General features: G+C 51.3%; 1 protein-coding gene and 1 non-coding gene across 5 annotated transcripts in view; both read right to left on the reverse strand.

Moving 5' to 3' along the window:
- Nucleotides 1-16,049, reverse strand: part of Rnf213 (ring finger protein 213) — an 86,614-nt gene that overhangs the window by 36,915 nt on the left and 33,650 nt on the right. For all 4 annotated transcript variants that reach the window (XR_009592683.1, XM_060386279.1, XM_021639392.2 and 1 more), the window contains 9 exons: nt 13,821-14,389; nt 12,402-12,567; nt 10,919-11,136; nt 9,564-9,704; nt 9,297-9,464; nt 7,456-8,605; nt 6,712-6,905; nt 6,348-6,515; nt 1,388-4,975 (listed from right to left, as the gene is read on the reverse strand). Coding sequence is in view for 3 of the 4 variants with exons in the window: in XM_060386279.1 (XP_060242262.1) it covers nt 1,388-4,975; nt 6,348-6,515; nt 6,712-6,905; nt 7,456-8,605; nt 9,297-9,464; nt 9,564-9,704; nt 10,919-11,136; nt 12,402-12,567; nt 13,821-14,389 (6,362 nt within the window). In the remaining variant the exon portion in view is untranslated. The remainder of the gene's footprint in view (nt 1-1,387; nt 4,976-6,347; nt 6,516-6,711; nt 6,906-7,455; nt 8,606-9,296; nt 9,465-9,563; nt 9,705-10,918; nt 11,137-12,401; nt 12,568-13,820; nt 14,390-16,049) is intronic.
- LOC132655471 (U6 spliceosomal RNA) lies at nt 14,563-14,669 on the reverse strand. Its single transcript, XR_009593279.1, has one exon. It is a non-coding gene; the product is annotated as a U6 spliceosomal RNA (small nuclear RNA).

Below are 16,049 nucleotides of genomic sequence, written 5' to 3' on the forward strand. Positions count from 1 at the left end.
ACAAACGGCTTCTCAACCTTCCTAATGCTGCGACCTTTAACAGTTCCTCATGCTGCGGTGAGCCCAACCATAATATTATTTTTGTTGCTACTTCATAACTAATTTTGCTACTGTTATGAATCGTAATGTAAATATCTGCTGATGTGATCCCTGTAAAAGGGTCATTCCACACAGGAAGAGGTCACGACCCCTTGTTGAGAACCGGTTACACTGCTGGACAGTGTCAGCCATTGGTCTCCTGCGAACTCATATCCTTCAGGGTGTGCTGACAGATTCCAGTTCCCACCTCCTCGGCTGATCTTTGCTGCTTTCCTCATCTCCAAACCTGATGCTGACACCCGAACCTTCTGTGTTGCTAAGCAAAGCCAACAGACTGTTAGAGGGTTCCAGTGAGAGCCCTGTCCAGATGCCTCATGGCCTAATTAATGCCCCTTCGTAAAATCAATAATTAGCCTGTGCGTCTGCACCCAAGCAGTTCTTTCCTTTCTTACTTGCATTTTTTTGTGTATGGATGGTTTGCCTGCGTGTACGTCTGTGTGCCTGTGGTCATCTAGGTCAAATGGTACTGAATCTCCTGATGAACTAGCGCTACAGCTGGTTGTGAGCTCTGCGTGGGTTCTGGAAAGTGAACCCAGGTCCTTTGGGTTAAATTTGAGTGCTCCTAACCATTGAGCACTCCAGCCCCCTAACCATTTCTTTGTTTTTCAAAACAAGGTTTCTCTGTGTAGCCCTGGCTATCCTGAAACTCTGCAGACCAGGCTGGCATGGAACTCAGAGATCTGCCTGCCTCTGCCTCCTGAGTGCTGGGACTAGAGGACTGGATGCCATCTGCCTCTCTGTTTTGACAGTACTGAGGCTTCCCCACTGCTCTGCTTCCATGAGGACTTCTGTCTCACTGTTGTCCCTTTGCCAAGACCCTTCTGGACGCTCTCCTCTGGGCAGGAAGGATCAAGTGTTTTAGTGGAGCTGTGAGGCCCTCTGAGATCTTTCTCACCATTTCACCCTTAGGACACAGGCTTGAACCTCAAGCTCTAGCGACAAATTCTTCCAAAGATCTTCACCTCGCAAGCCCTTCATCCTGGCACCTGCCCAGTCAGCTCTGAGGGTGCCACTGAAAGAGAGTCACATCTGTCCTCCTCTCCGCCCCACCTCATGTACAGGCTTCCAGCGTCCCTGACACTGTCTGCTTGAACACTGCCGTTCTAAGCTTCACACGCACTGACTAAAGGGGAGAACTGTGCAGACCTGGGGGCACTGAACATACCCCCGAGCTCAGAACACGAGGAGCCCAGGCTCGGCACAGCGCTGACCTAAGTCATCCCTGCATGCTGGCTTAAATGCAGCTTGAGTTCCTGAGCCTAGGCAGGGGGTGAGGGAAGGCTCGCACCTCAGTGAAGACAGCCCGGCATCCCAGGTGTGCCGTGCACAGGTGGGCCTGGAGGAAGTCTACAAAGGAGTTGTGCTGCTGCCTGCAGTAATACTCCTGTGCCAGCTGCTTCGCAGTGAACGAGCCCAGAGAGGAGCCACTCAGGCGCACCACGGCGTCTGGGGTCGCACAATCCAGCAGGATGATCTTGGCCTCTTCAGACACTGTCCGGTAGAGCTCATCGCTCAGAGTTTTGCAGCTGTGTCGCTCCACAGCCTGCAGCACCACAGAGGCGCATGCATCATCGTGGTAGCCGACGAAGACGTCCGCAGGGCTGTACTTGCTGTGTCTGGTCGTGAGCTGGTCTGCTTTCACGTCTGCAAACGCGCATGCCCACTCCTGCAGCTCATGCACAATGGTCTTCTGCCACCCTTGCAGGATGGTGTGCATGTCCAAGTGGTGCTTCTCCAGCCGGTTGATGAGGGGCACGGGGAACTGCTGGTACACCACGTCCTTCTCCTCGACCACGATGAGGCGGAAGTCGGCGTGGACGCGGCACTTGACTCGGTGGGTGCCCAGGCCGAGGTCCACGTACTTCTGGCCCCCAAGGTAGACGTAGTACTGGTTGAGAGCATCGTACAGGCTCTCATACAGATTCTGCAGGTTCAGCAGCACCACCATCTTCCCTGTCTCCATGCAGATCTTCACCCGGTTGATGTTCCTGCAGATCTGAGTGTATTCCTGGTCCTGGGGAAAGCTGGAGCCAAAAATGATCTCCGGCTGCTGACCCTCAAAGATCGTCTGCTGGAGGATCTGCAGCGCCACGTAGTTCCTGGTCAGCACAAGCAAGTACCGGGACTCGGCACTGTCCAGCCCCCCGCTGTAGAGGTTCTGCTGGATCAGGCTCACAGTGCTGACTTCTCGCTTGTGCCTGGCCTCGGGAAGACTGGCCGTGAAGATGTCCAGTGCCTGGATGTTGTCCTTACCGCTGAAGTTCCGAAGGACAGCCTGAGCGATGTCTTGTGAGGAAAGACCCTGTTTAGAAGCTTTGGCTTTGGCAAAGACCATCTTGATGAGGCTATAATAGTCACGAAGCCCAAAGAACTCCTTGTCCTGGCTCTGACACACTGTTTCATAGGCCTTGGCAAAGGGGGCAAAATACCCTCGGATTCTATCCTGAACCAGCCTGTCTGAAGAGCAGATGCCCTCGGCGCTCTCTATGAGCTCTTTCTCATTGGGACTACCACGGGACACAAAAATGCCTCGGTTCATCTTGGCAGGATCTAGAGCCCAGTTGGAAATGCCAACAAAGCCAACTTTTTTGTACGGGGCAGGATCATCTTCAATGCAGCCATCTTCCAGCAGGGGGTGCAGAGTCTTCAGGGGCATTCTGGGTGAGTCCTCGGCCAGCCCCACCTCATCTAGCACCACCACCGAGACATACTGCTGCAGGTCCTTGCCCTGCTGGAAGCGGGCACACTGCTTGAAGGTGCCAATGATGCCTTGGGGCGTGGAATGGGGGCTGCACTGGAATGATACCAGGTGGACCTGTTTCAGGCAGCGGAAGAGATCAGAGGCTGCAGCCTGCCCTTGCATGGCATCTGCCACAATGATCTTGGCAAGGGACTTGGAACTGCCAGGCTTCCCCACCAGGAAAAGGGGAATCTTAAGCTCAATGCAGATCACCATCATGAAGACATTCTCCTTCAAAGCCAAGTTCCTGGCTATGTTCATCCTTAGGGGTGCCCCTCTCAAAAAAAGATCCTGTGCATGAGTGATCTCATCAAGAATGACCTTGCCGTCATTGTATGGTTTTGGAAAGCACCTGGCAATGGCTGTGCGGTAGGGTGCTTTCTCTTCTAAAGAGGCATGGTAGCAGACCCCAATGGCCATGACCAGGGACCAGAGAACAGGCTCTCTCTCAAAAGTATGTTCGCTGTCACTGGATTCATGGAGAAAGTCATCCAGCTTCTTTAAGAGCATCTCACTGTGGTCGTGGAACCACCTGAAGACTTTCACACAGCGCTCTACATCCCGGAGGCTGACGAAACCACATTCATTCTCTCTGTTCCGCATGAACCTCTGAGAGGCGGAGAGCACCTCTGCCATCACATGGGTATCCCGCTCGCTTACTGCGACGGAGTCCACCAGTCTCTGTACGATCTGCAGGACATAGAGCTTCTCCGCAGAGTCCCTCAGCTGGCCGAAGTCCCATACCAGAGGGATGAGGCTTGGAGGCAGAGCATGCACTCGGTACACCAACTGCCGCAGGGGGATGGAGCCCAGCCTCTCTGCAGTCTCCTCTGCACTCACTCTGTATCCCAAACCTGCTGACTCCAGGCGGAGGATCATCTCCTGGGAATGCTTCCGGTAAGGGTTGCAGGCAGCAATGATATGCAGGCCAGAGCCCTCCTGCAGCCGCTTACCGTCCACTGTTCCATCACACAAGACCTCTTTGATACAGCTTATCGCTTCTGTTGTGTTGGCTTCATCAAAGAACAAGATGGTATCCAAGTTGTGTTGGACCTTATTGAAGAGGGCTGCTCTCTCAGCATCCTTGACCTTGGAGTAGATCATGGATGCAGTCGTCCCTCCGTGGACCTTCACCAGCTTCATTGTTTCTGCCTCAGCACTCCCGCGCCGGAGGTCACTAAGAAATCTGACGAGCCTAGTTTTCCCGCAGCCCGTCTCCCCCATGACGATGACCGGGATCCCACACCGGAAGCGCATTTCAATGGCCAGTATCTTAAGCATATTGTCCGTTGTAAGCTCATACGTTTCATCTGGGTCACTGGGCCACTCAATCCCCAGGGCCAGGCAGAGTCTCTCAAGCTTTTGGTATCTGGGCAGGCTATCAAAGTCGACATTGAAGGGCACTCTCTGGAGTGTCAGCCCATTAAACAGTTCATTCGTCATGACATCCTTTTTGATGACCTGCCCATTCACAGGATTGATGGCATCAACATAGCCATTGTTATTGGACTGCAGGTGGAAACCTATGAATGTCATGGTCATGCGGTCACCATTGAAGAAAACATATGGATGGGGCTCTGACTCCCACCTCTTTCGAAGAGAGAAGGGAGCAAGGTCTTCTTCAGCAACTCCATCCATGGTAAGCAAGTGCTTGCCAGGGCTTTGGTCTGAAGTGTCAAGAGTGGGTGTGGCAAAGTCCCTTGCCATTAAGATCATGAAGGTTACCACAAAGTTCTTGAAGCCCCTGAGTGTGTCTCCAGTAAAATCTGAATTGCAAAAGACAGAAGCTTCACAGTCCTTGAGCTGACAGTTCAGAAAACAAGCAAAGTTCCGAAGCTCTGACCAGGAAGGGTCTATCAGGCCGCAGTGAATCAGGAGGTGCTGCAGGCATTCCTCAGGAGAGCCTTCCACGGAGCCTTCTTTATACTGAAATGTGTCCAGGTTCTGGTTTTGATGGAACCGTTTTAAGTACTGGTACGGTCTTTGGAAAGCTTCACTGCGGAACTCCAGTGGGTCCATTCCAGGTTCGGTGTGGCTCCTCCCTGGAGTCAGCTCCATGTATATCACTTCCTTGGGAGGACGGCAGGTGACTTTGGGAAAGATATCAAGGAACTTGAATAGGGGTGCACGTGCATCCTGCAAAGAAATGCACAAAACAGTTATCCCTGAGGTTATCCCGGAACTGCCTTTGTGTCTTAGCTTTCCACGCCCTCTGCACTGGACTTAGCCTATCTCCATGGCCTGGCAATTTTTGCCTGCTGAGGCTTTAGAGCACGGAACTAGAAGACACGTCCTTCACCTTGGACTTGTTTCTTACTGTGCACACACACCTGTGTGCATGGATGAGCTCCAAACTTTTTCACATGCTCAGGTCCAAGAGAACCTCATCTTCTCTGATGCTTGGCTTATCAAACCAATGTGCCTTTTCAGTAAGAAATCACTCCGCATGACTGGACATTAATACAGGAAAAGGACCACGTAGAGGGGTGGATATGCCTCTGGCTAGCACTCCAAGAGGAGCCTCCCTCCAGCAGAAGAGAGGGAGAGACTATCAGAATTATTTCTTGCACCAGATTTTTGAATAGCTGTTTCCCAGGCTCATATTGCCAGCCTGGCAGAACTGTGGACAGGGACTTAGTAATGTGGTTGTGCCCCTGAGCTGCCCCCATAAGCTGTCTGTTCTTGATAAGGGGGTGCACCTCAGGGCCAGTTGTAAAACAGGGTTGGCTCCTTCTGTTGTTGGGAATGGAGCCTCAGGAGGTCAGCCTCAGGAGGTCAGCCTCAGTCAATAAGCTTCCCTAGCAAGCCCTACGGTTTAATTAGCACAGACCAAGCTGACTAGCACCAATTGTCCAAGCAAAGCAAAGGTTTCATGTTAGTGGCCCTGGTCTTGCTAAGCAGTCAATTCTTCAGTCCCAGCTAACCAAATCCACAGCTTCTTAATTCAAAACATCACTCAAATAACCCTGATAACGTTTATCCTCTAAACGTCACAGGCCAGGCTCTGTCTCAGGGTTCAAATGTCACTGTACCCCGCGGCCAGGTCTGTCACAGCAATGTATCCCACGAACCTGGTACCAAGTTCTGTCCTGCAGGGTAAAACACCACAACCAAAGCAACCTGAAGAGGGAGGAGTTTATTTCATCTTAAAACTCTCACTTAAACTCCATCTGAGGAAAGTTGGGGCATGAAATTAGGACAGGAAGATGGAGGCAGGAACTAAAGCAGAAGCCATCAAGGAACACTGCCTACTGGTTCGCACGCCATGGGGTGCTCAGCCTGCTGTCTTACACCATCCCGAACCACAAGCGCCGAGTGGCACTGCTCACTCTGTGGGCTGGGCCCCGCTGTAGCAAAAATCACGAAAATGTCCTACAAACTCTCCTACAGGCAGCCTTCTGGAGGGATTTTCTCAGCTGTGCATTCCTGTCTCAGATAACTCACGCTTGTATCAGGTGGGCAAAACCAAAACAAGCACAGGATAAGCAGTGCTCTATCACAACCAAACCTTTTTGTTTTTCTTGATGGGCACCAGTTTGGAAGACCTCTTTGGCTGTTGTAGGATTTCAACAACATATAGATGGCATGGGTTCCGAAGCCACATTTTCCCATTTACATCCATTAGGTACTGCAGAATGAGCAGTTTGAAAAGAAAGATGGGAATCCCAGTCTGCACCTAAGGAAGGAAACACAGGCTTGTGAAAATGGAGGACTATTAGCTAACTATTACTAATAGTTAGCTATTGCTCTCAGCCTAAGGACTGGCTTGTTTGTCCCTTGACAGTAATACTTGTGAGGAGAGGAGGCAGTCAAGCTAGAATAACTGTGTCTTGCTCCATCCAAGTCTTTTGTGTTGCCACTAAGATACTTACTGAGGTGCTCACATCAATGTGGACTATAACAGGTGCCCTCTGATAGTTCTCATCCAAGAATGGCAGGAGCGAGCTCAGGACCTGACTCTCGTCTACGTGAGGGTCTGTCAGCCGAATAACTTTTAAAGGCAACCTTTCATCATCTAGCTCCATTTTTAGATTTTTGTGCAATGTGTTCACGTAGAGAGACTTTCCTATAATGAACATATAAGAATTAGACCCCAAATCTACAGACCAAGGGGAAGATACAGAGATGTCTTAGAAGTTACCCATTACATAATGCAAACAAGATGCAAAGCACCATCACTGCTTACTCGCTTCATTTCCTTTGACTCTTTGGGGCCCCTGCCTACCACCCACTGGGCAACTTTGCCTTTTCCTGGATACTGATGATGCATCAATGACGGCAAAAGCAAAAGTCTCCAGGACCAGCCTGAACAGTGACTATGGTTCAGGGAAGAGTGGGCGGAATGGAAGGAAACAGATGGCAACCAAAGGATGACCAGGGTTTCTTCTCACCTACAGACAACATTGACAAAAGAGGCCAGCAGCATGCAGAGGACATAAACTGCGGAAATCTGCTGTGGGAAGGGAATGGGACTCTCAGGAATTGTCCAGTTTCCAAACTAGGCAAGAAAGGACAGAGTCCCAGAAGGTTACTGGCTTACAGCTAAGAAAGAGCCACACCCCTGATGAAGAAGGAAGTGTCACTGAGAGGTGTCTGAAGAGGGGGCCTGTCATTACCAACACCAGGTCTTTCAGAGGTTACGATCCCAACACACATCCGGTCTCTGAATACACTTGCTGCTGACAGGATCTGCTGCGGGACCTGATAATGGCTCTCCAGGTAGGCTTGGATGTCTGGCAGCAGGGCCTGGGGAACAAGGGGGACCTTGTGCTGGCTGAAGGCGGAGGGGAGGTAGCAGTGCTCCCGGGCAGCGTCGCAGATGATCACCAGCTGGTAGTCTTCCCGGTGGCACTGTGTGCACAGGCTATGGAAGAGCTCCTCTGCCTTGCAGCTCGCTTCATAGCTCAGCTGGTCTGCAAACAGCAAGCTGTAGACCTTGCGACCCTGGGAGCCCGGTGTGAGGCAGCGTCGGAGGAGTAGCTCTACCTCCTCAGTTGTGGTCCCTGGGGTACAGAGCAACACCTCATCATAGGTGGGCAGGGGCTGCCTGGGGGCCTGCATGTAGATAGCCAATGCGGCCAGCAACACCTCAGAGTGGCCACACAACACTAGGTTAGGCTGGCCAACCTGCAGGCCTCTGGGGAGTGGCCTTTCCACAGGAGAGCCACCCAGTGTGGCCAGCTTAGCCAGGCATCTACCCAGGGTATCCAGGTCCAGACAGTGTGGCAGGAAGACACTCGTGCACACTAAGGAATGCTCCATAATAACCCGAAGCTTGCCCATTAGGCTGGACTCAGAAAGGAGCCGCTGAGTCAACTCTTTCACAACCTTCCCCAGGCAGTGTCTGGGAGCCTTGCTTTCGCTGGAGCGCCTGGCTTGGAAGAGGTCATCAACAGTGCATTTGCCTTTGACAAAGGACAGCATCATGAGAGCAGCGTCACTGGGATTGACTTTCCTGAGCTCTCTGCTCAGGTAGACCAGTTGCTCGGCAGTGAAGAAGTTGAGGTAAAAGTGTTCTGATCTCTTCTGGGTGACTACTCTTTTCCAGTTGTCTAGAAAGTCCTCCATCTGCCTGCAGAGGGCTCCCAGGAGCTTGATAATGTCGCCACTCTCTGTCAGCTGGCTCAGCATCTGTAAGCCGAAGTCCATGGCGATGCCCCCGCTGGGGCAGCAGTAGACCTGAGCAGCCCACGTCCTGAACAGCATGTTGCCCGCGCAGTGCAGGTTCATGAAGGCATGTACAAGCCGCTGCATGTTGCTGAAGACCTGGGGGAAAGGGAATCATGGGGCCAAGGTACACATAGGTCTGCAGGGAAGACCTGCTGACCTACACACACCTGCTGCTTACAACACCAAAGCCTTAGCTGTCGTCACTGGCTCACTGAGACACAGTTCACTCCCTTCTGCAGTGACACCACCAGCTTAACAAGGAGCTCCATATCCCTTCTTTCTTTGCTTTTTCTTTTTCTCATTTAATTTTCTGAGACAGGGTCCCATCATATAGTTCTGGCTTTCCTGGAATTCACTATGGAACCAGACTGATGTTCCATAACAGAGATCCCCCTGTCTCTGCCTCCTGAGTGCTAGGACTAAAGGTGTATGCTACCGTGTCCAGGGAAAGACAAAGAATGTCAATGTAAGGCCCATGTGTGTAAAAGCAGGGTCTCATGTTCCCAGGCTGGCCTCAAACTCAAGTTCCTCCGGCCACAACAGGAGCATAACACATGTCTGCCAGATTCTAGAAACACTGAAGTGATTGTTTCTAAGCCTGTCTGCCGCTTATCTCTTCTCCACAGCTGGAGACCATTCCTCCTGAGGCGGGCCTGCTCCTCCTAGGGTCTGCCCCACTTCAGATACTTCTCTGGGGTTGTGGTTTGGTGACCAAAAGCCAACTCAGATCATTTCCAACTAGAGGCCGGAGTGCCCCTGTGGCAGCGGCACAAACCCAAATGCTCACCTCTGAGAACTTCTCCACTTCTGCATTGCTGTTGTGGTCTTTCTTGCCAGACATCAGCATCAGCTTGTTTAAAAGCTCCTTCAGATCCTCCATGGAGTAGCTGCGCAGTTGCTCCTGGGCACCGTGGTCCTCGGGGAGGAGGAGGCGGAGAACGTTGTCTGGGGAAACCTGGGAGGCAGTGTACATTTGAAGGTTAGTTTCTGGCATAGAGTCCCATGGCATCACAGCAAGAAGCAGGGCCTTGAAGAACTGCACGAGGAGGCTCACCTTCTGGCCATCTTTGGGCGCCTCAATAACATAGATGCCGCTGTTGTTGATTGCTGTGGCCAGAGACAAAGACGAGAGCTCCACAGACCCATGGCTTTCCTTCACTGTCTTCAGCCACTGCAAATTCCTGGCAGAATCTTTCTGTTGGGACAGAAGCAGAAGAGGCTGGAGTGAGTGGCCATGCGCTTGTTGGGGTGCAGCTGCCCCAGCTCCTGCTCTGCCTTGTTCCTTGGGGCTCTGTCATTCAGTGTACCGTAAGTCATGCTTCCACTGTGTCCTAAAGCCATAGTTGGGAGGTGTAGGGGCACTTGGGCTTGTTTACAGCTGAGTGGAGAACAGCCATAACCCACTGAGAGCTCACCACACACCATGGCGAGAAACAGAGGAAGCGTTATAGAGCCCCAAGCTATCCATTTGTTTGTTTTTGAAGATTTCGTGGTGTACACCTTTAATCCCAGCATTTGGGAGGCAGAGGCAGGCACATCTCCGTGAGTTAGAGCCAACCTGGTTTCAAAGAGATCCTCCTGCCTCTGCACCTGAGTTCTGAGATTAAAGATGTGCGCCTGACTTCTTTCATTTTTAAAATTTTATTTTGTATGCATGAGTAGTTGCCTCGTGTATTTGTACCATGTGTGTGCCTGGTACCGTGGAAACGGAGGTTGTAAGCCACCATGTGGGTGCTGGGCACGAAACCTGGGCTCTCTGCAAAGCAACAGAGGTTGAACCATTCTTAAGCCTGAGTCCATTTATGGTTTCTGAGAAAGACCAGAGGAGTAAGGAAAGCTTGCATAATGGGCTGCCATTTGGATGTGAGCTTTTAGCTCTCTATGTATCCCACTTCTTCAGTCTGAGGCCATGCAAGGACGCTGGGCAGGATGTCAGTTCAATGAAAAGTTAGGGAAGCGAATTCAGCCCCCAGAACAACTGTTGTGTATGTATGTGAGCGTACACATACCAGTGCGTTCTGGTCACACCCACGTGCAGGCGCATGTCTGTGCACATGCATATGAAGGCCAGAGGTCAGTCTCAGCTGTTCTTCAAGTGCCAGTCAGAGTAATAGAAGAAAGTGACCATTCAGAGAACCAGGCAAGACTTCACCATGATTCTTCCTCTCACTCTCCCCCTGCTTCCAGCCGCAGGGAACAACATGCCCCTTTGTATACATGCCCTCCTGACTCAAGACAGGGCACATGTTCCCATACACAGTGGAATCTGTCATGAAGCAGCTCCATCAGTATCAGCCTTGCCAGCCCGTAGGGGTCACTGCCATCTGTGGCAGCCTTGCCACAACCTGTGGAGGTCACCGAGCGGTCAGCCATTGCACTGAATCTGCCTCAGACACTGAGTACACTTACCAGCTTATTGGGCAGGTGAGGGTCATTGTCCAGGGCCCTCCAGAGTTCCTGCACATGATCCATGAAGTCCGGAAACCCTGCGGCTGGGTCCAGCTTGTACAGCAGCGGAGCATAGCCCTGCACAGCGTCATGGAAACAGGCCACCCGGTCTACATCAATGTCGCTCTCCCCCGCAGAGATGGAGGCCAGGTCCACAAACACCTTGAGCTCGTTGATGTCTTGAGAGAAGAGGGGAGGTCATTACACGACCATGTGAATTTCGGGCAGGAATCCTAAGGGAAGCTATCACTGGACACCTGGTCTGACCGCTTCCTGCTTTTGCTCAGATGTGGAACATACACTAAGTCTGTTGACTGGCAGCTAACCTTTCTCAGACAGCAGGGTGCTGAGCACAAGCTACATTGTGAATCTCCACAATGTCACTTAAGTGAGGCTCAGTGGGTAAAAAAAAACACTGATGATGAACTGAGCTAACTCTCCCCAGGTTTCTGACCACTCAACAGACGTGCATCACTGTGGAACCAAAGGCCCCAGATGGAGGCAACACAGTGAGCTGGAGCAGCGCAGCCCCTGGCGGCAGCAGGCAGTTCCTACTCACAGGTCCTGGTGTGTGACAGTGGCTGACTGCCCTCTTCCCACCCCTGCAGCGCCCCTCCCTTCCCACCTCCCCACCTCATCTTCGTAACTAAACAGTGCCAAGCTCTCAACCTTCATGGGGTTGTAAAACAACACCTGTGTGGGCAAGAGCAGCCCTGTGTTCTGGAGGAAAAGGTTAAATGGGGAGGAGGACTGGAGAGATGCCTCGATAGCTAAGAGCACTGGCTGCTCTTCCAGAGGACCCAGGTTCAATTCCCAGCACCCACACGGCTGCTTACAATCATCCAAAACTCCCCCCGCACAGGATCTGACACCTTCTGGGTACCATGCGTGTTAGGGTACACAAACACACATGCTGGAAAAACACCCATACGCATAAAATGAAAAATAAAATGATTTAATAATAATTGAAAAAAAGGCAAATGTCAGATGGTGGCTCCTCCCTTTAGTCTCAGCCCTCGGGAGGCAGAGGCCAGCATGGTCTACAGAGTGAGATCTGGAACAGCCGGGCTACACAGGGCACTTGTTGGTCTTGGAGGTGACCCAGGTTCAGCACCCACAGGGCAGCTTTCAACCCACAGGGCAGTTCCAGGGGATCAGGCACATATGTGGGATTTATACAGACATGAAGACAAAACACTGTTACATACAAAATAAAAATAAAAGGCTAATGGAGGCTGGGTTTTATAGAAAGCAAGCAGGCGCAAAGGAAACTGACAGACACCATGGGAGTAAAATACGACCCCAGTCAACAAGACAGACACTGCCCCTCTACCCAAGGAAGGCAGGGAGCAACTTTCCTGGCCTCTGCCCAGCTCTCAAAGGGTGGGACCCTCCTGAATACCACATGTACAGGACCCAGGCACACCCCCAGGGCAGGCCATACCTGCCAAGGCCTCCCGAAGCCAGGCCACCAGCTCCGTCTGCAGGGCAAGCTCCTCCAGGCAGCGGCCACGAGGCTCATTGATGTCTTGGAGCAGCTTCTTGGCCTGGATGAATTCTGGGCTCATCTGGACCAGTTTCTCATGACGAAAGTTCTCAGAGGAATTTGCCTGGAAGATGAAATTTAGCTTGTGCTGGCCCTGGTTAGCCAAGCCTGGTGTTCAGATAGGAACAGTTACCACCCACAGCAGGAGCTTGGCACACTTTACATCAAGGAAAACAGGACCTTCTCCTCCCAGATCAACACTGCCCCGTGTTCCTGCCCACCCACCCCCCCCACACCTCCCACTCTACACCAAAGCTTCCGGAGCCTTTAAAATCTGATCCTCACCAAAAGGCTCCCTCTATATATTTCAATTTTACTGGTCTCTCTCTATTTCTATATTTATTAATTTAATATATTTAATGTATTTCTATATTTAATATATACTTATATATTTCTATTTTACTGGTCAAGGGTAAGGCCTAAAGGCAGCCATGGTGACACATACCATATCCCAACACTTGGAGGCAGAGGCAAGTGGATCTCTGTGAGTTCAAGGCCAGCCTGGTCTACAAAGCAGCAGTCAGGCCAGGCAGACTACATAGTACCTCAGAATAGAAACTTCCTGCCTCAGCTCTGCCAGGTATGGTGTTGTTGCTGCTGCTGCTACTGCCTAGAGCTGATGCAATTACATCCATGATACATAACCTTCCATCCTTCTGTGTTTTGTGACCTCAGTGGTCAGATTCTTTTATTAAAGACCTTGGCAAAAGTGGCCAAGATTTTGATAATCTTATCCATTCTTACTATTTTGTTGGTGGTGGTGGTTGTGGGGTTTTTTTGGGGGGAGGGCGGGTAGCTTCTCTATGTAGCCTGGGCTGTTCTGGACTCTTTCTGTAGACTAGGCTGGCCTTGAACTGACAGAGAGAGATCTGCCTGCCTCTGACTCCAGAGTGCTGGGATTACAGGCTTGCGCCACAACAACGGGCTTGAGGCCATGGATTTGAAAAAGCAAGGAGAGGAACATAGGAGCGTTTGGAAAGGAGAGAAAGGAGTAATTAAAAAGGACATCTCCTCCTCCTGGACTGCTGGTCCCCTGGCAGGCCCCTTACTAGCTCAGACTTTCACCTTCTCTCGTCACAGGCAGAGCAGAGCCTCTGCGCTGCTGAGCACTGAGGAGGGCTCTGCTGCTCCTGCTGCTCCAACACCACCAACCCCCACCAGCCAGATGCCCCCGCTCCCACCCCACCCGACTCTAGTCAGAAGTCTGGCCCACCCCTCCCCCACCTCACTCCCTACCCCACCCCCAAGCCAGAACCCCCCTCCCCCATCCCTCAGGGAGATCTAGGTCACCATCACTCTCAGGAGAGCCAAACTTACAAAATTTAACAATGGGTTCAGAACACTGAAGTCACCAGTCACGCCCAAAGCTCTCTGGACCAGCAAGATGACCTTGGCAGAGCTGACAGCCTTGTTCAGGGTATGGTATTCTTTGATCTGCCCAACACGCTCTGGGATCCAATCTTTTGGGGCCTGGGAGTCCACAGTGCACAGGGATTTAAGGTCCTCGGTCAGTTCATCGTAGTTATCTACAAAATCTCTGAAGATGGCATCAACCTCAGCGAAGGTGATCTCTCCTGACTTGAGATTCTGGTACAGAGCGTGAAACTGCTTGTAGCAAGGGTTATACAGGTATTCCTGGGCCTCTGGGAGCAAGAACTCTCTGCGCTCCTTACTCAGCAACTCCGCTGTCTCCTTCCAGAACTGTTGGAAGATGTGGCTGTCTTTCAGGGAGTGCAGCTTGCTTGCCATTTCTCGGGTCTCAGGGCTCAGGTCGTAATGTGTCTTTCTTTTGATGGGTGAGGGACCGGATGGCTTTATCACGGCTTCATTTAGTTTCATATTGCTGAGGTCTTGAGCGTGTATTGCTTCAATATTTCCAAACTCCACTATGGAAAACAGAGTGAAAGGTTGGAAGTTAAACCTCTGATCATAGTAGCTTTTTAATACACTTTTTGTATTTTATCATGCCTCCTATTTCCCAGAGACCCGCCTGCCTCTGCCTCCTGAGTACCTGGCTTCTCTCTCTCTCTCTCTCTCTCTCTCTCTCTCTCTCTCTCTTTTAAATATGGACCGCTTCACCAATTTGCATGTCATCCTTGTGCAGGGGCCATGCTAATCTTCTCTGTATCGTTCCAATTTTAGTATATGTGCTGCCGAAGCAAGCACCTGGCTTCTCTTTTTGAGACAGGGTTTCTCTGTGTAGCCCTGGCAGTTCTGGAACTTGTTCTGCAGGCTGGCCCCCAAATTATTTGGAGATACACTTGCCTCTGTCCCCCAATCCTGGGATCAAAGGTGGGTTCCACCACCTGACATCCCATCTCTTAGTGAGGTCTGAACTCATTATCCTTCAACTAATTATCCTCAGGCCTCAACCTCTGAATTGCTGGGATTGTGGCCATGAGTCAGAATGTGTAGAGCTGGAGTTTGTTCTTTTGGCACTGACAAATCCTGCTGCCTTGCAACACTGGACAAGGGCTCTACTGTAGACACACAGACCTGACCTTTTCTCTAGTCGCCTCTCGAAGAAAACTCAAATACAACCATCGGGATCGTTTTCTCGGAGAACACGTACATCTTCCTTCCCTTCCATCTTGGCTTTTTCAGTTCTCACAAGAAGGAAAATATTGTAAACTCTGGGTAAAAGGTCAGTTGGGAAAATCCCTTCTAAAGCCGACACTAATTCTAAAACAAGCCAGAAACTGGCTGGTCTAGGTGGCACATGCTTTGGTCCCAGCACTCAGGAGGCAGAGGTAGGTGGATCTTTGAATTTGAGTAGCATCTGGTCCAGTGATGGAGAATTTGTCCTACACAAAGGTTAGAAAGCAGCGTTGCGCAGGCTTCCAGGCAGGCACAGCACGCCTAGGGCACTGACTTCCTCTGTGTCCTCTGTCCCTAGCCCAGCTGTGCGCCTCAGCTAGGGCAGACATTCCCAGAGACTCAGAGCTCTCATTCTCCCTCGGGAAGGGAGCTGAGCTGTGCCTACCAAACAGAATTGGGGCAAGCAGGCAGTGAAATACAAGGGAGCACACTTAGGCGGAGGCACAGGGTCCCCAGCCTGCAGGGTAGAAGGAGTACAGAGCTCCCTCACCATCTTGGGAGAATCACTTCTTTTGATAGGCGTGAGCACGTAGGGGTGCCCCCAGGAATGGAAGTGAACACAGGTCATGCTGAGTACCTCTGGCAAAAGCCAGTGAACTCAGATTTAAAAACTTCTCATCCTCAGAACCCATATAAATACTGGGGGGGGGGGGAATGGCAGTCGGGCTGTAATTCCAGCTGGGAGTCAGGGATGAAGGAATCCCTAGAGCAAACTGGCTGTGGGTGTGATTGTCTCGTTCTGATTGAGATTGTGGGTAGGATTGTGATTGTGTCTCATTGAATAAGATGAAAAAGGGCTCAAGAAAAAATCCCAGCTATCTATCCTGGGACTCCACATGTGCGCTCTCTCTCTTTCTCTCTCTCACACACACACTCTCTCCCATGACCTGCCCATCTATCTCTGCCTCTGTGCACCTTGCTGTCCATCCTCACTGCACCTGCCCTGCC

The sequence above is a fragment of the Meriones unguiculatus genome, chromosome 7, assembly GCF_030254825.1.
Source record: "Meriones unguiculatus strain TT.TT164.6M chromosome 7, Bangor_MerUng_6.1, whole genome shotgun sequence".
Classification (NCBI taxonomy): Eukaryota; Metazoa; Chordata; class Mammalia; order Rodentia; family Muridae; genus Meriones; species Meriones unguiculatus.